At 45.1% G+C, this 24,496-nt stretch overlaps 2 protein-coding genes across 13 annotated transcripts in view; one reads left to right on the forward strand and one right to left on the reverse strand.

Annotated features, from left to right (window-relative positions):
- Positions 1-190: 190 nt before the first annotated feature.
- On the forward strand, positions 191-5,769 carry C19H3orf62 (chromosome 19 C3orf62 homolog). The gene is made up of 3 exons (XM_072786236.1): positions 191-870; positions 1,729-1,820; positions 3,135-5,769. The coding sequence occupies exons 1-3, from the start codon at positions 347-349 to the stop codon at positions 3,401-3,403; spliced, it is 885 nt and encodes a 294-aa protein (XP_072642337.1). The 5' UTR covers positions 191-346; the 3' UTR covers positions 3,404-5,769.
- A 5,705-nt stretch (positions 5,770-11,474) lies between these two features.
- Positions 11,475-24,496, reverse strand: part of IHO1 (interactor of HORMAD1 1) — a 42,230-nt gene continuing 29,208 nt past the window's right edge. For 11 of the 12 annotated variants that reach the window (XM_072786230.1, XM_072786227.1, XM_072786232.1 and 8 more), the window contains 4 exons: positions 23,104-23,152; positions 22,798-22,885; positions 13,812-13,915; positions 11,475-13,466 (listed from right to left, as the gene is read on the reverse strand). In XM_072786230.1, the coding sequence (XP_072642331.1) occupies positions 12,324-13,466; positions 13,812-13,915; positions 22,798-22,885; positions 23,104-23,152 (1,384 nt within the window). In that variant the 3' untranslated portion in view covers positions 11,475-12,323. The remainder of the gene's footprint in view (positions 13,467-13,811; positions 13,916-22,797; positions 22,886-23,103; positions 23,153-24,496) is intronic. The other variant, XM_072786231.1, reaches the window with a different exon arrangement.

A 24,496-nucleotide genomic window follows, 5' to 3' on the forward strand; every position in this document is an offset into this window, starting at 1 on the left:
TTGAGCGCGTGATCGGCCGGGGCGCGCGCAGCGACCGTTGGCGGGGGTGGCAGTGTGGCCACACTGCCGGGTGAGGACGCGGCTGCAGACCTGGCCGAGGGCAGGTGGCCGCCTGCGGGCTGCTGGCGAGGGCCGAGGGGGCTGCACACATGGCCGGGCCTCCGCTGGGGCGGGCGGGGAGGGCGGGCCCGAGCCCGGGGAGGCGGGGCCGGGCGTCCCTGGGGCTCCCGCCTGATCGCAGGTTCCTCCCAGAGAACCGCGGGCTACACCCGCCACCTGGGAGGAAGGCGCCCGCAGTGTGGGTACCTCTAGCCACTGGCCTGTGGCGTGGATCGAGCTCTGGGACATGCGTCTTTCGGGGGTGGTTTACAACTTAGTCTGTAACGTTATTCTCGTTTTGCTCTGTGCATTTCCAATGTATTACATAATAAAGACGTGGTCGCTTTTAGGGGAAATGTCTGAAAAACTGAGAAGATGCAGAAAGGAGCTGACTGCGGCCATTGACCGGGCCTTTGAAGGCGTCAGTCATTCCCAGGAATGCTCAGGCCGGCAGAGGCTGGAGCTGGACGCCGCCGCCGTGCCGCCCTCCCCCCTCCCTGTGCACCGGCTTCTCTGCAGGAGGCTCCCACTGGCAGCCTGCTCCTCCTCCGCAGCTCCTTTCATCCCAGTCCCGTGTGCTCCTGAGAACGAGAGCCCTGCCTTTGCTCCAAACCATGCCCCAATGAATGCAAAGCCACATGCTTTATGCCCGAAAAGAAAACCTCTGACCAGTAAGGAAAACGTATTGACGCACTCCTCCATTTTGGCACCCGAAAGACAGTTTTGGAGAGCCGTGGGAGATGGGGAGAACTGGAGAAAAGACAGCCTAAGGTGATTCCAATTTGACTGTAAAAAGTTAGGAGGGGACTCTGACTTCTGAACATTTTGAAGTTCCTAAATTGAGTCTGTAGCATTGCTTCTGCCTCCCCTTGAGGACTGTCAGACCATTCCCAGAAACCACTTTGCAGTTCCCAGTGGGGTAGTGAATGTTAGAGAACCTGATTTCTAAGTCACTTCATTTATTATGCTGCAGAAACAAAGACCTTAATTCCAATGTGCATACTAGGGAGAGGCCAGACGGATGGGATGGCTTGGCCCTACTTCTTTCATCCTTCTCCCTTCACCCCCATCCCACCCGATGAGGTTTTAGACCATCCCTGGGTTAAGATCTCCCCTAGACCTTTTTTCTCCCTGATAACTTTCAAGTTTGTTTATTTATATAATCTCTACATCCACTGTGGTATCAAACTCATCACCTCAAGGCCAAGAGTCACATGCTCTTCTGACTGAACCAGCCAGGTGCCCCTCTTCCTACTCAGTTTAAACTGCCTGGTTCTAGGCACCTTTGGAGCAAGGGTGACCGTATGGGTTGGAATTTCAAGGTCCTGCCATCTTGGCTGCCCTGGAGGCAGAGAAGGAAGAAGCCATTTGCTTGGTTCAATTCTAACAAATTCATAGGCATGAATGCGCCCTTGGTGATGCTCATGAGTCCTGAGGATGATGCTACTAGTCAACTTACCTGACTTAGCAGTTTCCAGTTGTCTGCTCTAATCACAGCACAAGAGTCAATTTAAAATTACCAGTATGTTTTTGTTTTTAAGATTAACATTGAGTTCCCTACAATACTTTATTGAGACTCTAACTCTCCACCTTCTTTCTTTTTTTTTTTTTCCCACCTGGGGGCTACAGGAAAGATATGGAGAAAGATTTGAAGGTTGACTCAAACATGCCACTCAGCAATTCTAGCCAAGAGGTCACAAAAGATCTGCTTGATATGATCGGTGAGTACAGAGGCCAGACCTGTCCTCTCCTTGGGAGAATAGTTCCTTCACACGGGCTCTTGAGTCAGCAGATGTCTTTAAAAAAAAAAAACAAAAAAACAACACTCTCTTAGTTCTCATCTGTCTACATGGTAGATTTGTTTTGCCGAGGGCAGGCGTGCATAGCACCATCATGGAACCGATAGCATGATGGAGACACACGTGATTCAGGTCATTTCATAAATGTCTACTTACAGTGAATCCTTGGATGTAAGGGACAGTGGTTCACCAGGAGTTGGTTGAGTTAGATCTGGAGACAGGACATAGGCAAAGATGGGGTGAGTGGGTGGTGGTTCAGCTTGGGTAGATAATACAAGATTAGAAGAAAAGGGGCAGCCCCGGTGGCGCAGCGGTTTAGCTCCGCCTGCAGCCCAGGGCGTGATCCTGGAGACCTGGGATCGAGTCCCACATCAGCTCCTGCATGGAGCCTGCTTCTCCCTCCTCCTCTGTCTCTGCCTCTCTCTCTATGTCTATAATAAATAAATAAATCTAAAAAAGAAAAAAAAGATTAGAAGAAAACTTAGAAGCCCAAAGTTCCCCTGTAATTCCAGCACCCAGAGAAAGCCACTGTTAACAGTGCTGTATATCCTGCCAGAGGTTTTTTCCTACACATCTGTACATTCCGTAGGCGAACTATATATGCCCTGTTCTTATTTTTATTTATTTTTTGTATTTTTTTTTTCTTCAAATGACTCACGCTGCACATTAGATAAACAGCCTGAAGCTGTTGGCTCTGGAAGGGCCTCTAGGTTATAGGCGATGAAAGGGAGGAATGGTGAGAGGAGTCACTCCCCTGAGGCCACAGAATAAGACACCTGCCAGGCTACTATGTGAGTGCCTGGAGTCTCTTCCAGTAGCCTCAGCCTCAGCCTCAGGAGGAAAGCTAAAGGGTATCTCCCTTCACTCACCATCTTCCATAGTCCTTGCCAGCAGGGGCAACATTTTGATTCCCCTAAAGACTCCATTGTTTTCACACTATGTCTTGTCAGGTGTCATGTGTCATGGCTTGTCATGAATCTTGTTCCCTAAGATTCAAGACAAGCCTGTATATCTATAGTCTTCCACTTCCACTTTCCTTGGGGACTGGCAGGTAGCTGAGCTCAATAACTCTGGGACCAGACGTGAGGGCACCTTAGAATTTGGCACTCAGCCTGGGAGCCTGCCTGTCCCAAAGTCTCTGAAGAGTGGCCACCCTATGTGGATTTTAACTTGTGCCTGACCTGTCTTCTGAAACCTCTCACTGGAATTGTAATGCTGAACGTTCTTATTTTAAAGACCACACAAGCATCCGAACTATTGAAGAGTTGGCTGGGAAACTAGAATTTGAAAATGAGCTGAACCGTGTGTGCAGTCGTTGCGAAGACTCGCCCTTCAGGGAGGAAGCCTGGGCCTTGCTCGTGGACGAGAGCCCTCAGAAGGCCTCGGATACTGACCCCGGCAGCCTCAAGCAGGCTTTTGATGATCACAATATTGTTGAGACTGTGCTAGACTTGGAAGAGGACTACAATTTGATGACCTCCTCTTTCAAATACCAAATTGAGTAAGGACAGTTGACTGGAGCTTTGGTTCTTTCTAGCAGGAGGCTGCCATTCAGACAGTGATCAGTGTCACTGGGGGCCACTGCCAAGTGGCTGGTAGGATCTGAGTTACCACACCTTCTTTAACTTCCACTTGTGTCCCTTTTTGAGCTGAAAGCCCAATTTTTTTATTCTGTCGCTTTGAAATGTTTCTTACTGTAGGTGTTTTTTTTTTTTTTTTTTTTTTTCACTTTTCTTGGCATCTCAAATGTGTTTTTTGATGTTTAATACAACCCTTACCCAAGGTGGGTGCTGGCCATGGGCCTCTGCTGTGTCTCCTGGTGTTCTTTTCCATGGGTCCCTGAAGAAGTACTGGGACCACAGTCAGGGTGGGCTTTGTGTACCCTCTGGGACCAGCCCATCCCAGGCCAGCACAGACTATGGCCTCAAGCCCTCCTATCCTTGCTCACTTTGCACACAGGGCTGCCTGTTGTCTGCAAGGAGGGCCATACCCTCCTCATTTCCAGACCAATCTCCCCTCAGCACCCCTAACCCTGACCCTGCGTAGCTTGAAGGCCTCCCTGCCACCATCCCTCACATCAGACACCTGGGCCCCCAGCCAAGGGCAGTGGGAGGAAAAGGGAAACACAGGTCCTGCCTATCTACCTTCATGCCTGAGCCCTCATGCATCCCACTCTAGGCCTGGAGACCCGGGAAGCCATAGGTAGTTCCAGTGGCATTGACCCTGCTGGGGCAAGATGGGCAGGAGTGAGGGAGGAAGCAGGCCACTTGCCTGCCTGAGGTCAGTTAGAGCAGCAAAAGCCTACCAGGGATGCTCCAGCCGTAACTCTGGACAGAAATGACAAGGACATCCTCAGAAATTATTATTTTTCTTAGAAATTATTTTGACAAATGTCTCAAAACCATGATGTTCTTTGGTGGCTTTTTTTTTTTTTTTTTAAGATTTTATTTGAGAGAAAGAAGGTGTGTGCATGAGTTGGGGGGAGGGGCAAAGGGGAGGAGGGAGGAAAAGCCCCGCCCCTGAACAGGGCTTAATCCCAGCACCCTGAGATCATGACCTCAGCTAAGGGCAGACACTTCACTGACTGAGCCACCCAGGTGCCCCTCAGACCCATGATGCTCTTTCAGGAAACATAAGCTATCAGGCAAGTTTTGATGGCCTTGCAGAAACGGAGTCTTAGAGAAGTGCCTGCCTTCTGGGCTCACATGGGGAGGACGGCGGGGGCAGTGAGGAGGCTAGCACAGGGGCTATTTGTAAGACCCAAAGAACTGGGAAGGAAAGCCCAGTGGCCAAGGGGCCCCCTTGCCAGGTCGTTTTTCAGGCTATAGACCTCAGCACAGGGCAGGCTGCAAAGCCAGTGACACAGGCCTGGTGATTCCTGCAGGCTCTCAGGTGAAGACTGCACACCCACCCTTCAGCGGCGTGGCCACTTACGAGGTAGGCCTCCCTGAGATGGGCCTCCCCTGCCAAGGCAGCCGCCACCGTTGCCCTGCCTGAGGCAGAGGGCAGGGCCAGATTAACCAGAGGCTCCTCCCTGGTCACCTGACATTCAGTCCCTGTGGTCCCTGCACAGGGGTTGGGGGACACCCTCAGTAAGCACTTGCAGTCTGTGGAGTGGGGGATCATTTTCTTCTCCCTTAGCAGGAAGGACCAGAGCAAATGAGAAGAAATGCTCACAGCATCCTGGGCTGCCCTGCTCAGACGAAGAATGGCTGTGTGCATGCTAGGGGTCTACTTGATATCCAGAAAAGCCAGGACTCGAATAATAAGTGTTGATGTGGATAGTCTCCCATAGAGATGGTAGAGCTTAATCCAACCTCAATCCCTTCATCACCCCTTGAGGCCAGGCTAGACTCAGTAACTCACTTCCAAGGACCAGAGCAGCGAAAAGAAGAGTAGATTTCTATGGGGAAGCCTGATAGCACCTAAGCAAATGAAGGTGAACACCATCAATGATAGAGAGCAATGGGAAGGGTGCTCCTACCTCTGTTGTGTTCTTACCAGGACCCCATCTCCCTGGTCTAATCATAAACTAAATGTTAGACAAACCCAGACTGGGGGGCATTCTGCAGGATGCCTGGCCAGCACTCCAGACTGTCAAGGGCATGAAGAACAAAGACTCAAAACCTGTCACAGACACATTGACTAAGGAGACACACTGACTAAATCTCACTGTGGTAGTCTGGATTGTATCCTGGAACAGAAGACAATGGAAAAACTGGTGAAGTCTAAATAAAGGCTAGAGTTCATGTATTTATGTTTCTTAGCTTTGACAAATATGCCTCAGTTATGTAAGATTAGGGGAAGCTGAGTGAAGGGTAGATACAAACTCATCTCAACCCTTCCTATAAATCTAAAAGTTATTCCAAAATGTAAAGTGTATTTGTTTTTTAAAAGTGTGCTTGATCTCCAGTTTGTACAGATGTGTGTATGTGAGAACAGTGTATACAGGCGATCGTTTTGGAAGAACAAGGGAGTTTGTCTTTTTTTCCCTTGTCCATATTTTCTAATTCATCTGCTGTGTGTATGTGTGTGTGTGTGTGTGTGTGTGTGTGTATACACACACACATATATATGGCTTCTTAAAGCCCTCATCTACACCAACCAGCCATGGGTATTCCTCCCCAGCTAATTGCCCAGAGCTGACCTTCACCGTCCCCAGAAACTGGGGCAGAGGCCGGACCCACAATGGGAGGACTCACAGAATCTTGACCTTGAGGATGCTGGGTCCTAGGGACTGGAAGCTCTAGGTCTGGAGCTCCTTCTTCAACGTTCCATTCACGATCCCCCAGGGTCCTTGCACAGGAAGTGGGTGCTGGGAATGGGGGCCTAACCCTAACCCTAGAAAACTGAGAGGATTATTTCTGCCCATAGAGGAGACTGTGAGCCTTGAGAACAAGGGTCAGCATGGGGGAGGGACCTGGCACTACCTGGCTGGACAGACAGATATATTACTGCTTTAGCTAAGTCTTTACCAGAAGGGTAACTCCTCCTGGGATCCTCGAATGAGGAGCTATTCCTCACTGTAGAAACACAGCATCCAGTTTAAGCAGGTTAGCCCTGAACCTCTGGCACTCCAGTCCCAGATTAACAGGAATAGCCATATGGTCATTTCCCTGCTGATATGGACTCCTGTCTGCATCTCTGGCTCCCTGAGGTGCTCCAAGGAGACGTTCCTGCCTTTGTCATATGCTTTACTGGGCAGATGTATGCTCATCTATATACAGCGGGACAGGAGTTTGGGGCAGTGGGTTTCCAGGGACTTAGCTAGAAGGGGAACAAGAGTCTAAAACATTTATTTTAATAAAACTTCCTCTGGTTTTCAGGGGACTGGGACCAAAGGCTTCTTGGGGAGACAATGATAGTCATATTTGAGAAACTAAAAATGTTTTACGTCATTTGGTTCTCTCCCCCGCAGCTCATCTTGGCAAACCAAACAATCACTGAATTGTTTCCATGGAAACACCAAACTGATTTGGATTAGCAGAATCAAAATAGTAACAAGGCAACCTCAAGAATAAATAGGAGCTTTGGAACCTGCTCATCACAAACTGCAAATTCAAGCCACAGCACAAGGCACGTGAAAAGCAGGGCCCATCCAGCCCTGTAAGAGGTCTCCAGGTCCCCTGGCTGCATCCCACCAGTGTCCATGCCCTAGCCACTAGAAACCAGCTCTATATGCAGGCTGGCAAGACTTTGTAAGGCAGGAGATGGTCCATAGAAGCTCCTAGGACCTGCTGGAGGGCAGGCAGGGAAGGCTGAGGAAGAAGGGATAAGAGAAAGGAGAGAGGTGAGCCAATGGTTGAATGAAGGTCAGCAAGGAGCAGAGAGCACAGCTGAGGCCTGAGAGCTGAGCAACAATTCTTTCAAAAGGACAATTCGAGGATGGCCATGGGCTGGAAATGTTGACCCTGCCTTCAGCCTCATCCAGATTGCCATGTTCACATTCCTGGGCATGGCTATCTAGCCACACGGGTCTAGAGTCTGAAATCATGCCAAGTGAGGTCTGGGGGCACTTACGGTTAGTATGCCTCTGCTTCTGTGTGGCTCCAGCCAGTGCAATCAGGCACTGGGGCCTGCCCTCTCATCTCTGGGTCTCTGGGCTCCCCTCAGCCTGCCTCCTGCTCCCCTTCACTGGGGAAATAGGGGAGCCACCTCCTGGCGCACCTGCCCTGCCTCCTTGGACCCTCTACTTCTAATCCCAGGGAAAACTGCAAGGGGGTCGGGAGACGACGCAGAAGGCAGCAGACAACCTGGGCGCATGTGTCCTTGTGCACCCCGGAATGTGCTGATAAGGAAGCATCACCATCCTCCCACTAGAGGAGTTGTGAGCTATTAGTGATCAATGAAATTGAGGAAGAGGATTTGCAAAAGAGGCCTGATTCAGGCCAGTCTCCCTCTTCCTGAATGGCCAGGCTGGGGGCTCACCTGGTACCAGAGTGCTACTGCTAACAGAAGCACAGAACATTTACCATGGCAGTGACCAGTGAATAAGGCATGCAAACAAGGGAGGCCACCACACCTGACTGTAGATCATTATTGAAAAGGCTTTCGTCCCAAGACTGTCTGAGGCTCTGGCAATTTGCTTTCTCCCTGGAGCATGTGGAAGAATGTTAATATTTTAAGTTCTAGCTAAATATTTATAGAGTAGACAAAGTTTTGCTTAGGAAATCTACTTGACGATGGATCCCAGCCCTAGTGGGGAAGGACTGTCTGTGCTCGGCTGACTAGAAGATGCCTGATTTGATGAAGAGTTTTGGCCTAAGGCCTGGTGTGAAAAAATTTTCAAAACTGCTCAATCCTTGTAGGAAGCAACTATCTTTTTAAAGGCAGAAAAGCTATTGTTTTCTGGGTACTTTGGGTAGAGAGGGGTTGCTGGCACCTGGCCTGGGAGAGAAGAGGGCATATGCAGGAGACTCCTCATCAGGAGCCCTTTGGAACTTCTGAGACAAAATGCAAAGGCTTGCCAGAAAGACTGGACTTTGCGATAGGGCTGTTCAAATGATGAGCGAGAAATCCCTGCCCTCGGTATTTGTCAAATGTCTATTAGTGTCAGACATTCTCCTGGATGCTGAGGATGCAGCAGGGATGAGGCAGATGCTGCTCTTGCTTTTGAAGTTTATATCCTATCCAGCAAGGCAGATATAACAGAAGTATACACATCAGTACACTACTCCAGATGGAGCTGTAGGAGAAAATTAAAACAGGGTAAGGGCATGGGCAGTGAATAGGGCAAGCTCCTATAGAAGAGGTCACAAAAGGCCTTTCTGTAGGTGACATTTAAATTGACACTTGAATGTCAAGACAGTTAGGTGCTGTGGTTGGCTTTATTCCCCTCCTCCAATGTAGCTGGGGTCATGAACAGGCAGAGGAGCCCCTAGGTGGCTCTCTGGGCCTTAGGTCCACAGACACTTGCCCCCTACCACCCCCGCCCCCGACATCTGCCCCTGTGTGGCCACATCTCTGTCAGCATCCAGACAGTCAAAAACGTTGTGTGCTCTGGGAATGTGCCTGAGCTATGTCACGCTCACCAAATCTGGCAAGTACTCAGTAGTTTCAAAAAAAAAAGTCTTAGGAATAAAATAAGAAACAGAATATCCTTTCTTGATGATTACCAGAGACAGGCAGTGTAATTTTAATTAACCCAGCCTTGTTAGGAGATAAATTTACTGCTCATTCTACAAAAACATCCAGCTCATGGAACACTGAGTCACTCTGATCTTTGACTTCATAACACAAAAAGAAATACTTCTGAAGAAATACAGGATTTCATAACAGCAGAATCAGAACAGAGGGTTCTGCTTTGGCATTTCAAAACTGGACAGAACCTTCGATGAGAAGGCCGCAGTCATAAATATTAATGGAGTTCTCTCAACAGGGTCTCAACTTTGAGTTAAAATTATTAAACTTTTCAACTTAGAGTAATAAGATATTTCCAGATACAAACCCCTGTGGTCCTCAAGTCTCATGCTAACCACTCAACAGCCACCTGTAGTCAGTGTGAGAAGGGCTAGAAGGAACCCATGGCTTAGCTGGACCCCTTCTTCCCATGCCTCCTTGCACAAGGAGACAAAACCAGTAGGGAGGGCAAGTAGAAGTTGGCAGAGGGCAGGGTAAACACATCCAGTGAGGCTCACAGGGAGAAAAGCCAGGGAAGCCTGAGGCTGAGGCCAAGTCTGTAACTTGGCCTTGGAAAGGGCTGCTGCCGTTGCCTGTGGCTCCCAGCTACAGGCCACAGGAGGCCCTTGGTCTGGAAACGGGGGTCAGAGCAGCTTAGGCTGGTGCCCAGTATCCCTGCAAAGGTGTCGAAGGACAATTAAACTCAGACTTTTGTGGGATACACACCCTTGAAAATAAAGAATGTAAAAATAAGTAAAGATCGGGATCCCTGGGTGGCGCAGCGGTTTGGCGCCTGCCTTTTGGCCCAGGGCGCGATCCTGGAGACCCAGGATCGAATCCCACATCGGGCTCCCGGTGCATGGAGCCTGCTTCTCCCTCGGCCTATGTCTCTGCCTCTCTCTCTCTCTCTCTCTGTGACTATCATAAATAAATAAAAATTGAAAAAAATATATTAAAAAAATAAGTAAAGATCAAGAACCATTGCTTTCTATAATGGTCCACTCAGAGGCCCCATCGTCATTTACTGTACTGCCTTGAAAATGGGCAACAACATGGATGGAACTAGGGGGTATTATGTTAAGCACAATAAGTCAGTCAGGGAAAGATATCATATGATCTCACTCACATATAGAATTTAAGAAACAAGGGATCCCTGGGTGGCGCAGCGGTTTGGCGCTTGCCTTTGGCCCAGGGCGCGATCCTGGAGACCCGGGATCGAATCCCACATCAGGCTCCCAGTGCATGGAGCCTGCTTCTCCCTCTGCCTGTGTCTCTGCCTCTCTCTCTCTCTCTCTCTCTGTGACTATCATAAATAAAAAAAAAAAAAAAAAAAAGAATTTAAGAAACAAAACAGATGTCATAGGGGAAGGGAAGGAAAAATAAGAGGAGACCAGAGAGAGAGACAAGCCATAAGACACTTAACTCTAGGAACCAAACTGAATGTCGCTGGAAGGGAGGAGGTGGGGGGATGGGATAATTGGGTGATGGACATTGAGGAGGCCACAGGATATAATGAGTACCGGGTATTTATGCAACTGATGAGTCACTGAATTTCACCCCTGAAAATAATAATACAGTATATGTTACCTAAATTGAATTTTTTAAAAGATTTTATTCATAGACACAGAGAGAAAGAGGCAGAGACACAGGCAGAGGGAGAAGCAGGCTCCATGCAGGGAGCCTGACGTGGGACTCGATCCCAGGTCTCCAGGATCACACCCCCGGCTGCAGGTGGCGCCAAACCACTGTGCCACCAGGGCTGCCCCTAAATTGAATTTAAATAAAGTATAAAAAAAGAAAAGAAAAAAAGAAAATGGGCAGATTCTGGAAGCCATCCATCCAGTGAGGATTTTTACTTTAAAACAATACAGGAAGAGAATTCAGTCTGAGTAGGGTGTTGTTTATTCATAATCATCTTGGGAGGAGCCTATGGAATAAAAAGAAGGTATGTATCTTATCTATTTGACCTTTTTAAAACTATTTATTCATGAGAGACACAGAGAGAGAGGCAGAGACATGGGCAGAGGGAGAAGCAGGCTCCCTGTATGGGAGCCCGATGAGGGACTCGCTTCCCGGACCCCAGGATCAGGCCCTGAGCTGAAGGCAGATGCTCAACCAATGAGCCACCCAGGCATCCCTCTATTTGATTTTCTTAATTAAGTTGATGGGAGATCAATAAATTTAATGAAAAAATATGCTTTTAAGTTTTTTGGGTTGTCTGTGTGTTTTTTGTTTTGTTTTGTTTTGTTTTAAGAGAGCACACAAGCATGAGTGAGGGGAGGGGCAAAGGGAGAAGAGAGAATCTTTTTTTCTTTTGAGAAGAGAGAATCTTAAGCAGGCTCTACACTCAGTGCAGAGCTACATGCAGAGCTTGATCCCAGGATCCTGAGATCATGACCTGAGCTGAAATCAAGAGTCGGATGCCTGAGCCACCCAGGCACCCCCCAAAAAATATGCTTTTAAATGTTTCATATATTTTATTTTTTGTTACAAAAGAAATATATAACAAAAACTCAAAACTGCAAGATAGAAAGCCAAAGTCTCATAATAAGCCCATTGCTCTCCAGAAATATTACTGGACCCTTAGATGCTCTCATTAGCTTGAAGAGTGATTGAAAATAGGATGGGGAAAAACAGGAAGAAGGGCAGAATTGTGCAGCTTGTAGACAGCGCCACTCTGGGCATCTGCTGGGTCCATGTCACCTCTTTTTCATTGGCAGCTTAACATTCTCTATTTCTCTGTTCACAATAAGGTAGACTTAGTGTATCCTGTAATCTTCCACTGATCAAAAAATGCAAGCACTCTGACAGTAAAACTGAATAAAAATCATAATAAAAATATACTGAGGCCTGGAAAGGTATCACTTACATGTAGGAAGTACTGTGAAGACCAAAAATGTTGTGTTTGGGAGTCATGCTGCCACAGCAACAGTTCTGTGAGAGCCCTTCTGCCACTCAATAGACAGCCCTCCTTTCATCAAAAACAGCACCTTCCACCTGATGCCCTACACCCAGGCTGCTGCTCCAGCTCATCACCACTGTCTTCACACACTTCATTTCAATAAATAAGGATGCACTTATCTCTTAAACTTGCCATGGGTAGCAGCTGGTATCTAGAATGCCAGATTTGCTCCCCTGGCCTTGCACCCATCCTGCACTGACCCCCCCTCCCCCCAGCAGGGCCTCTGAGCCTGAGGGCTTGTCAGGCTCCAGGGACTTTCTGCCACTAGCCAGCCCCAGTGTGCTATAATTTGTCTTTCCAGCTGAGACCAATAAACTATCAACTGAAGTCATTATGTGGGCTGGTCAGAAGCCATCATCACTGCTATCAAAACCCAGATCGTAGAGCATATTCTTCCCTGGCTCCTTGCTCAGAGGGCGCTCTGAACTTCCAAGGTTGAGGTCACTGAACCAACTCATATGGTGGTCCCCTTGGAAACTGTTAGAGAGCAGGCTGTTGTCTAGGGAAGAACACCCACTGAGCTGTAAGATACTCCTTTGCGCTGCTCTCATTGTCTTACCGGGCATGACTGTTCCTGCCAGAACAGGGCTGACTAGCTTTGTGGGGCTCCTGGGGTCCCACAAATGCAGTGGCTGAGCAAGGGGCTCCTGCTGCTCCAGGGGGGACCTTTGTGGGCCAGAAACTGGAGGCTGAGGATATTTAGAAGTGACAGCACAGTTTCTGCTAGGGGTTTGTTCTTGTTTCCTGGCTAGGAGCCTGCCTCTGTGGGATTTCCTGGGCTGCTGTTTCTTGCCTTTCCCCCCTCTTTCCACAGTTTTGCGTTTCTGTGCAGCCCTCAACTTTTGTTCACAAGGGTCACACGGAAACACACCTTGACATTTTTGGCAGGTGTTCTTAATGCAGGTTTCAAAGTTGTTTAAGTCCAGGGGTATAAGCCTTGAGGCTCTTTGGGAAACCCAGTCCCTATCACCAGGAACTTTGCAGCCTGGGAAACCAGAGCCATGGTACTCAGAACTGGTTTTAGTCAGAGTCCGGTTCTCGCAGTTGGTCTGCACTGCCTTGTCCTTTCCTTGCCTGTTTCTTTTGCTGGTTCCAGCTGCCATCAGTGCAGTCTCTTCTTGGAGAGTATCACTTTTTGCTCCCTCACTTTGGACACGAAACTCTACAGGCTGCGGGGAGCCCATATTCAGATTCCATATACCAGGGAGGGCCTGAGCCTGCCACATAACTGGTTCTTCAGAAGCATATCTGTCGTGCCTGGTGAAATTGAGACTCTGGGCCAGAGGTGGTGAGGTCTGGGAAGTACTGTCTTTCACATGCCCCGGTACCCAAGGGACTGAAATCAATGTCTTCAGCTCTGCTAGGACACTGGCCACATTCAGCTGGCCTAGCTGCTCACACAGCTGCTGGAAGTCCTTACTCTGCTGGGCAACTAAAACTTCAAGGTGCTTCAGGTCAGATTTCATTTCTATAAATTCTGCTTGTCTCTAGGGAAAGACGTGAGAAAAGAGTTAGGGACCCTGCAACTCAGAACGCACAATGAAATGTGCAAACTAACCAAAGGATGTGCTAGCAGAACCAAAGCTTGTCCCTTGCTGGGTGCTTTACAGAGGAAGGATGGCAACATTCTGGAGCAGAGCCCCTTGGGTCCACATAATGCCAGGGAACCTTGGAGGAGGAAGTTAGCCTCTACCCTGGTCCATTACCAAGGGACCTATCTGGCTCCTATTCTTGGCTAAAAAAAAAAAATTGCAACTTTAAAGGTGTCTCTCTGGGTCTTAGTGACAAAGCTAAAAACATACTTGAGGATAGAGGTTGGGAACCACACTTACAGCTTCAAATCTCTTCTGTATCTCAGAGATGACCTGCTCCATGTTTCCTTTGTCATGCACTGTTTCCAACACCAGATCACTATGGGCCTGTACAGTCTCCTGCACTAAATACAGAAAAATGACAATTACTTCATGAAGACTATGGCATGCCCCACCCTGCCCATACCATAATGATGAAGAGGGAAGAGCTGAAATCTGGCATGGGCCACTTGAGCCTGCTCTGCTAATGTCCAGGATTCTCTGCCCAGATCAACCTTGGTGAGGAGAGGAAGCCACAGTAGGACGATTCCTCCACTGTCTCTTCTTTCCATCCTCCCTGAGAATATTCTAGCCAAGGCAGACTCAGTCTCATTAGCCTCCTGGGGACTCTGAAACCTGCTTCCTAGATGACGGCACGAACTTTTTCCTTGGCTTACATTCTTGGTCCTGTCATCAGAGTGATCTCTTCAGAATGTAGATGTAATTATACCTCCTCTGAAACCTGCACTGTAACTTTCAATAGCACCCCGCTGGCCATTGGATGAAGTCCAAATCTTTACATTGGCCATGAAGACCCAGGCTCACTTTCCCCTTACCCTCTCTATCCAGCTCCACATCTCTGAGGTCTTTCTTTCTTTCTTTTTTTTTTTTTAAAGATTTTATTTATTTATTCATGAGAGACAGAGAGAGAGGCAGAAACAGGCAGAGGGAGAAGCAGGCTCCAGGCAGGGAGCCTGACCTGGGAATCGATCCCCGGATCACACCCTGGGCTGAAGGCAGCGCTAAACCGGTGAGCCACCCGGGCTGCCCTGAGGTCTGTTTTCTATGCAATCTCTCTCACCATTGGCTTTGTACATGCTGTTCCCTTGGCTTGGAGTATTTATACTTCTATCCCGGTCAACTCTACCCATTCCCTTCAACCACTACCTCTGTGCAATCAATTCATTTTTTGTTAAAGATTTTATTTGAGAGAGAGAGCATGAGTGGGAATGGTAGAGGGAGAAGCAGACTCTGAGCTGGTAACCTGATGTGGGGCTCGATCCCAGCACTCCAGGATCATGACCTGAACCTAAGGCAGACGCTTAACCTACTGAGCCACTCAGGTGCCCCTCAGTGCAACTAATTTCTTTTCTTCCTTCTGCTCTCAGCAATCACCTCCTTTGAAAAATGCCATTTCCTGGCAGGCTAGGGGGCTCCTTTTCTCTGGTATTGGCACGACGTGTGTGCTCTATTATCACTTATCACCCACCATTTATTTATCCTCTATTTACACTTGGGCTGTAATGAACTTGGTGACTTGACTGACTTGCTAACCACTCAGGACTGATACTGCTTCCTCTCTTTGGCATAGAGATATTTTATACACACACACACACACACACACTAACACATTGTGTTGCAATCAATCATTGCCATCCTGTTGTTAAATGGCAGGCCATGTGAAGATGCTCTTACATTTATTTAGCAAATAGTTGATGAGTATCTGCTATATGCTATAAGCTATTATAAGTTCACATACATCTTAAATGCATAACAAGTATAATTTACAGATAATCAGGAATAACACACCAGATATTCCTTTTATCTTCTCATAACTGAAAGGGTGTTTCAAGATTCTTGACAAAATTTTTTAAAGATTTTATTTTTATTTATTCATGAGACACATACACACACATAGAGAGAGGCAGAGACACAAGCAGAGGGAGAAGCAGGCTCCATGCAGGGAGCCAGACGTGGGACTCGATCCCAGGACTCCAGGATCACGCCCTGGGCTGAAGGTGGCACTAACTTGCTGAGCCACCTGGGCTGCCCAACAAAATTTTTTCATTTTAGGTGGGTAAAAAACAATTTGGCAACAAGAGAGTGTTTAGCTCTTCACAATAAATGGAAGGAAAACCAGAGTGACGTCTGGTGCTTGAAAAGACAGGATAATAATCTCAAACTTAGTCTTACTTGAAAACTTGCCTCAGTCTGATAGGTGCTTCGGTTAGTTCCCCGTATTCTAACTATTCTGTTGGTTTTGTCTTCTCCTATTAGCTAAGGGCAGAAATTTAGCATATGCTATCTGATAAAGTTCAAGTGATTTATCTCAGCGTTTCTCTTTAAAATAAAACATAAGGGCACTTGGATGGCTCAGTGGTTGAGTGTCTGCCTTTGGTTCAGGTCATGATTCCAGGGTCCTAGGATCGAGTCCCACGTCAGGCTCCCTGCATGGAGCCTGCTTCTCCCTCTGCCTATGTCTCTCTGCCTCTCTCTCATGAATAAATAAATAAAATATTTAAAAACCAAAATAAAACATAATCCCCCTCCTAAAAGGAGTCTTACATTTCAGATTTCATATATTAACATAAATTCTAGATAGATTAACAATTTTACTATAAGTAAACCATAAAGTAAGAAGGAAACATGGGGGAAATTGTAACTTTGTAAGGAAAGGCATTTCTAAACAAGACATAAAACCCAGAAAACATTAAAAAAAAAAAAAGATGAGTGAGTTATGTATCATTGTTAAATTAATTCCTGGGTGGTTTATCTTCTATCTTCTATGTTAGATTTATAAATGGCATCTTTTTTTCCCATTACATTTTTGTTAATTTCTGCCACCTTACTAAATTATCTTACATTTTGTGGCACTTTTCCAGTTGGTTCTCAGAATATCAAAGGAAAACATGAGGCTCAAAAATCTCTATAAAGGGAAAGTCAGGAGTACCCAGACAACATACAGAATCTAGAAGCAAAATGGCATCAAACATCTCATTAACCAAACTAAAACTAGAAGACAATGGAGCCATCCCTTAGAAATTCTGAGGACAAAGCATTTCCCACTAGGATTCTAGACCGATGTGGAGATAGAAAACATTTTCAAACATGCAGTGTATAAAAAAGTTAGCTCTCATACACTCTTTCTCAGAAAGCTACTGGAAGATGTGTATGACGAAACACAAGTATAAACTAAAGTCCAGGAGACAAAGGGATCCAAGACTGGGGATGAAAAACAGAGGATCCTTAGAATGACAATGAAGAGAAGTCCTAAGCCTGGGACCTCAGGAGTTATCTGCCCGGGGTTAGAGCTAGAAGATGGAGCTCCAGGCAGGACATCTCTAATTAGAAAAGGAAACAGAATTCCTGATGTGTTTGAATGTATTATTTGGAGATTTACAGTTTAATCTAAGAATTATCAGAGAACTGTGCTAGGAATATGGAAACAATCTTGAACAAAACTGTGTACTACATACATGAATTTTTGCAGCTTTGAAAGGAAAAAAATAAATAAACATGTACATAAATAAATGAAAATTGTACTAAGTGCTATGATAGGGATTATAATAAAAATAACAGAGTGGGGGCACCTATTTCAGATAAGCTCATTGGAGATGAAGACATTTAAGGTGAGGGACACCTGGGTGGCTCAGTGGTTGAGCATCTGCCTTCAGCTCAGGTCATGATCCTCGGGTCCTAGGATTGAGTCCCGTATCTCCCTCTGCCTATGTCTCTGCCTCTCTCTGTGTGTCTCTCATGAATAAATAAATAAAATCTAAAAAAAAAAAAAAAAAAAAGACATTTAAGGTGAAACCAGAAGGATTAAAAGGAGCTAGCCCTGCAAAGATTAGGGGAAGGTTATTGAGAAAAAAGAGGACAGCAAGTGTAAAGTTCTGAGGCAAGAAAGAGCCTGGTATGACTATAAACAGACAAGCCAGTGTAGTCTTGCAAAAATAGCAATAAGAAATGGTAAATTTCATGTTATGTTTATTTTACCACAATAAAAAAAGAATTTTCTAGAAGGCAAATTTTCTCCTATTACCCAATACAAAGTTAAATTCCATATGTCAACCAATTAGAAAAAGGCTGTTTACTTATGTTTCAAGTACTAGATTCCTATTCCTAAACTTAGTCAAATATTTTTCCAGACATCCTTGTGGATATTTGTAGTAGAAAGCAAATGTAATTATCCTATCCTAGATGAATTCCTAAATAGCAATGTTTCTTAGCAACAGTGAACATTACCAACCACAAAAGCAGAGAATGAAGAAGGCAAGCAAAGTGTTCAGTTTCAGAGTGAGTACTCAGAAAGCATCTATCTGTGGTCCCACAAAGGCTTTCCTTGTCCCCTTGGAAACATATGTTTGGGATCTTTACTTTCACAGGAGCATTTTTTTAAAAAGATTTATTTATTTATTCATGATAGACACAGAGAGAGAGAGAGAGAGAGAGAGAGAGACAGAGGCAGAGGCAGAGGCAGAGACACACAGGCAGAGGGAGAAGCAGGCTCCATGCCGGGAGCCCAATGCGGGACTCAATCCTGGGTCTCCAGGATCAGGCCCTGGGCCAAAGGCAGGTGCCAAACCAGGGATCCCCTCACAGGAGCTTTTATATCAAGCTCAAAATCTATCCCTTTTTTTTTCTTTTAAAAAGTTTAAGAGGGATCCCTGGGTGGCGCAGCGGTTTGGCGCCTGCCTTTGGCCCAGGGCGTGATCCTGGAGACCCGGGATCGAATCCCACGTCGGGCTCCCAGTGCATGGAGCCTGCTTCTCCCTCTGCCTGTGTCTCTGCCTCTCTCTCTCACTGTGTGCCTATCATAAATAAATAAAATTAAAAATTTAAAAAAAAATAAAAAATAAAAAAAAATAAAATAAAAAGTTTAAGAAAATAACTCAAACCTAGAACAGTATAAAAAGATATGCAATGAAAAATGACAGATTCGCTCCCATGCAAATCTTGGTTCACTTCCTGGAATTTAACATTACAAGCAGTTCCTAGAATTTTGTGTTGATACATTGGTACATGTGCGCATCTATGTATAGATTATAGATCGTGTGTGTGTGTAAGTGTATGGGTGTTATTTAGAAGAGGACTCATTTCATTTTTGCTTTAGCAATAAACATCAGGTATTTTTAACTATTTTGTAAAAATGCCATTTAAAATCCATTTCCATATCCTGGACAGTATCTCTGTTTTCTTTGAAGATGATTTTTTAATTCATTTCTATTTTTGTGATTTGACAAGGCTCAGATTCTACACTTTTCCACTGATGGCCAGTGGTTTTCCTTTTATGTACTCTGTAATTTTGCTCTCCTTGCCATGCTGATGACAGCCTGAGGAAAGGTCTGGGAGCCTCCATGTATAAGAAGCATCTCCCATTTTCTTCAGGATGCCCTTTCTAATTTTCACTGACTGGTCATACTCCTCCACAAAATGTACCCCGTAGTAAATTATGTGCACACAAGCAGCACCTTGCTGTTATTATTTAACGATGGACAGATATTTCCATTTTAACATGGTTCATAAAGATAGACCTCATTCTTCTTTTTTTTTATTTAAGATTTTATTTATTTGAGAGAAGGAGAGAGTGGGAGGGGGAGCAGAGTGAGAGGGACAAGCAGACTCTGCTGAGCTCAGAGCCTGATACAAAAGTTGGTTCCCAGGACTCTGAAATCATGACCTGAGCTGGTCAGATGCTTAGACTACTGAGCCATTCAGGTGCCCTAGACCTCATTCTTCTTGATGATTATATGTGCCTTGCTTAGAAAAGCATTTCTTGACTCCAAAATTATAAAAATGTTGCCCATTGTTTTCTTTTTCTTTTTTTTTTTTTTTAAGATTTTATTTATTCATGAAAGACACAGAGAGAGAGGCAGAGACACAGGCAGAGGGAGGAGCAGGCTCCACGCAGGGAGCCCGACATGGGACTCAATCCCGAGTCTCCAGGATCACGCCTTGGGCTGAAGGCGGTGCTAAACCACTGAGCCACAGGGGCTGTCTGCCCATTATTTTCTTATACTTCTTTATATGACTTAATCATTTACTATATTGATTCATATGGAATTTATTTTTATGTATAAAGTTATCTATTTTCCAAAGAAGATATTTTCTGATTTTCTTTCTTTATTTTTATTTATTTTTTTTAAAGATTTATTTATTTATTTATGATAGACATAGAGAGAGAGAGGCAGGCTCCGTGCCAGGAGCCCGACGTGGGACTCGATCCCGGGACTCCAGGATGGCGCCCTAGGCCAAAGGCAGGCGCCAAACCGCTGAGCCACCCAGGGATCCCCCTTTCTTTATTTTTTAAAGTAGGCTCCACACCCAGCATGCAGCCCAATGCAGAGCTTGAACTCCTAACCCTGAGATCAAGAGTTGAATGTTTAGCCGACTGAGCCACCAGCACTTCTATTTTCTGATTTTCAATAGCAGCCCCTCCTTTTTATTTTCCTATTGATCATATATTTTTTAAAGATTTTATTAATTTACTCATGAGAGACACCAAGATAGGCAGAGACATAGGCAGAGGGAGATACGGGACTCGGTCCCAGGACCCCAGGATCATGACCTGAGCCAAAGGCAGATGCTCAACCACTGAGCCACCCAGGTGCCCCAATCATATTTTTCAATCCCTATTAGGTGCTACTGCTCTTTACTAATTAGCCCACCCAAACTTAAATTAGGATGTGGATGACCTTGGTAATTTATTCTATTATTCTAGTCTTCAATCCTCAACTGAAGAACAAGAGGAGCTAGATTAAATGGCTTTAGAGAACCAGTGTTCCCTCTGGTTGAACAGACTGACTAGGGAAAGATTTCATGACCTCCTTCTGTGAAGGTACCAATTACATTGTAGCACAAGAGAGCACTTTCACACAGTATCTTTCCCTTTCCCTTATGAGCCACAGTAAATGCGTATTGAAGGCTGCAGGATGTACTGGCTGACAAATTCAGTGTTTCAGGCCAGCTAGATTGGGCCAGACCATGTGAAGATAGAGGATTTGTTTGGTTCCTCTTTCAATGACTAACTTCCTGATCACTACATACCAAGAAAAGGAATGACTTTGGACAGACTATTTATGCCATTTTCTTTTTTTTTTTTTTTAATTTTTATTTATTTATGATAGTCACACAGAGAGACAGAGAGAGAGAGAGGCAGAGGGAGAAGCAGGCTCCATGCACCGGGAGCCCAACGTGGGATTCGATCCCGGGTCTCCAGGATCACGCCCTGGGCCAAAGGCAGGCGCCAAACCGCTGCGCCACCCAGGGATCCCTATTTATGCCATTTTCAAGAATGATCTGGCTTTCTAGGGGTGCCTGGGTGGCTCAGTTGGTTAAGTATCCAACTCTTGATTTTACCTCAGGTCATGATCTCAGGGTGATGGAATCAAGCCCTGCATCAAGTTCTGCACTGACCACAAAATCTGCTGGAGATTCTCTCTCCCTTTCTCTCTGCCCCATCCCCCACACTGCCACTTGAGCTCTATACATACATACATACATACATACATACATACATACATATTTTTTTAAAAAAGGAATGATCTGGCTTTGTAATTAATATGATGCCACAGTGTCTGTTACTGTTTGCCCTATCAACGTGGATCCTTCTCCTGAGTCTTACCCTCTAAAAAGGAACCATCAGGATGAAGGATCAGGATCCCTATGCCTACTATAAGCCAGACCCAGTTCTAGTCCTCACTCTGTCTTGATCTTGTATTGGGAGCTTGGGCACTTCCATTCCCTAGTCTGGGCTAAGAATGTCACACCTATACTGCAATCCTCCTTTTTGTACTTCACCTAGTTTTAAATGAAGAAAACAAAAAGTGGGCAGCCCGTGTGACTCAGCAGTTTAATGCCGCCTTCGGCCCAGGGCGTGATCCTGGGGACCCTGGATCGAGTCCCACGTCCGGCTCCTTGCACGGAGCCTGCTTCTCCCTCCTCTGCCTGTGTCTCTGCCATTCTCTCTCTTTCTCTCTCTCTGTCTCTCATGAGTAAATAAATAAAATCTAAAAAAGAGTGCTTTCCTTGGGCACTTATAAATGAGTTATTCTATCACCTTACACAAAGGAAACACTCCTGGTTTGCTTCTGCTCTTTGTCTTGCTACTTCTTGTAAATATATATATATATTTTAATTTTTATTTATTTATGATAGTCACAGAGAGAGAGAGAGAGGCAGAGACATAGGCAGAGGGAGAAGCAGGCTCCATGTACCGGGAGCCCGACGTGGGACTTGATCCCGGGTCTCCAGGATCTCGCCCTGGGCCAAAGGCTGGCGCTAAACCGCTGCGCCACCCAGGGATCCCTCTTGCTACTTCTTGTGAGAGTAATAGTCCCAGGTGTCCAAAACTGGTTTCGAAAAAGATTAGGCACAGTTGCCCTATGTGTGGAATACCCAGGTTGGAAGCCAGCAGACAGCGCAGTGCTTTTTTGCAGACAGATGGAGATTAATTTCTAAGCCACACAAAGGCATTAATTTTTGTAAATCATGAGCAATCCATTCCAAGGCATTTAAATAAGTTGACTTCAATTTGTTTAAAATAAAAAAATAAACACACAGACAAATGCAAACAAGTACAGATGCAGTCATCATCTTGCTATTTAGCTGAGAAGCTGTTGGTTCTACAGAGGTGTCCGCCTAAGGAGAGCAGTGTTATGGCTCTCTTCTGTTTAGTAAGAGCTGGGACCATGATTTTATTTAAACATAAATTGCTAATTGGTAGAGCAAGGGACTTTACAAACCACTAACTGAAATGGAGAAAGAGGTAATTCACTACAAAATAGCTCTCATTGAAACCAAGGCATCAAGAAGAAGATTAGGTGGCTGGAGTATTTCTAACTCTTAAGGGAGCAGTCTTTATTTCTAAGTCCTAACAGAACAATGTCTTTATAGACAATACAGACAGCAATTCATTAGGGATTCAGGGATGCTTCTGATTCACTTTAGGCAGTGAGATGAGAAATCTGGCAGAGCTACCTATCCTGAGGCAGCAGTGGGATTACTAGGTGGAGGATTAGTGCTTCACAGGGAGCAGCTAAGGACCAGGAACACTCCCACACCTAGGTGGGTCCCACCACTGAGTTCAGTGTGCTCCACATCTCTTCAGGGCTAACCTTAATGTACCCATTCTCTCATCTGAAACACTATGGAACCTTACCACTGACAGAAATGTGGCTAGGGTCAGAAAGTTCAGTTCACTGCACACAGTGCCCTCTGCTGCTAACCTCAAATACGAGATACTCACATGTCTTAGTCACAGTCTCCAAACAATCCAAAATTGTTTGGCTTCTTGAACTGAGATGTTCCTCAGATTTTTCCACAGATGTCTGCAACTAAGAAATCCCAGATTAAGAAAGAATTCACGGATTATTGCCTTATTTTACTAACTTGTAATATTGTCATTTAATAATTTTAAAAAGGTAGTTAAAACATGCTAAAAAAAAAAAAGAAAAGAAAAAGCATGCTATCCTATATGATTTAAGGTCAATGTAATTAGTAAACTTCTTAAAATGTAAAATGTTCTAATTCCTTGACATGTAGCTATACTTACCCTGTGAATGCTTTCTCTGATATGGGAAATGAAGTTGTATAGAGTCTCACTAGAATAAGCAAGAAAAAATAAAATAAATCTTTGTAAAATACTGAAAAATTATGTAACAGAATTGATTCCATAAACATGGCAGGCTTCCACTTGGTGCAGCATCAAAACAGTGCTTGATTAGATTGGACACTCACCCCTGAAAAATTTTAGTGTCCAGCAACAAAAAATGAGAACATAGACTTGTTGTGAACATTGCCAAGGAAAAACATTTTTTTCTTTTTAAAGTTTACTCTCTTTGTATCTTCAATAAAGTAAATATTAGCAACTCAAGTGGCTACTACAGTAAAAGAGATCAGCTTTCATTTTTGTAGCAACAATGGCTAGTCAAAAATTCCTGGAAACATCTTAGTCTAATGACTGTTACTTTGACTGTAAGAATGGGTAGAGACGATTATTGGATATTATTATATCCAATATTATTACATTTAAATTAATATAAATATTAATTTTGGGGTAATATTAATTTTTTAAAGAGTTTATTTATTTTGAGAATGAGAACAGAGGAGGGGCAGAGGGAGAGGGAGACTGAGAATCTCCACCAGACTCCCCACCGATGGCAGAGCCTGACTCTGGCTTGATCTCACGACCCTGAGATCATGACTTGAGCCTAAATTGAGAGTCCAGGGCTTAACCAACTGAGTCACCCAGGCATCCTTCTTTTTTTCCCCAAAGATTTTATTTATTTTTTTTTAATTTTTATTTATTTATGATAGTCACAGAGAGAGAGAGAGAGGCAGAAACATAGGCAGAGGGAGAAGCAGGCTCCATGCACCTGGAGCCCGATGTGGGATTCGATCCCGGGTCTCCAGGATCGCGCCCTGGGCCAAAGGCAGGCGCCAAACCGCTGCGCCATCCAGGGATCCCCCAAAGATTTTATTTATTTATTTATTTACTTGCTTGCTTGCTTATTTATTGGAGTGGGGGGAAGTAGAGAAAAGGGGGAAAAAAATCCAAAGCAGATCCACCCTGGAGCTTGCTCTAATGACTGGGAGATCAAGACATGAGCCAAAACAAAGAGTCAGACACTTGACCAGCTGAACCACCCAGGTGCCCCAGCAATATTACTTTTTAATGAAAAGGAAACTATCACAATTATTCCTCAAATAAATATGCCATTTTCGAAAAGATTCAGACATGGATTATCATAAAATAATTTTTTTACAGATTTTGTTTCTTCAATCTGCACAATATAAATGCAGATATCAATTTTTGAACCCTAATAGGACTATTCTTCATACCAAGTCTTTTGGATGCTCCACCAGACTGACTTTTTTTTTTTAAAGATTTTTATTTATTTATTCACAGAGACAGAGAGAGAGAGAGGCAGAGACACAGGCAGAGT

The sequence above is a fragment of the Canis lupus genome, chromosome 19 (genome assembly GCF_048164855.1).
Source record: "Canis lupus baileyi chromosome 19, mCanLup2.hap1, whole genome shotgun sequence".
NCBI lineage: Eukaryota > Metazoa > Chordata > Mammalia > Carnivora > Canidae > Canis > Canis lupus.

Coding starts and splice junctions, on each gene's coding strand:
- C19H3orf62 (XM_072786236.1), top strand. CDS start 347: ATGCGTCTTTCGGGGGTGGTTTACAACTTAGTCTGTAACGTTATTCTC. Junction 871..1,728: donor TGGAGAAAAGACAGCCTAAG/GTGATTCCAATT, acceptor TGGGGGCTACAG/GAAAGATATGGAGAAAGATT. Junction 1,821..3,134: donor AGATCTGCTTGATATGATCG/GTGAGTACAGAG, acceptor CTTATTTTAAAG/ACCACACAAGCATCCGAACT.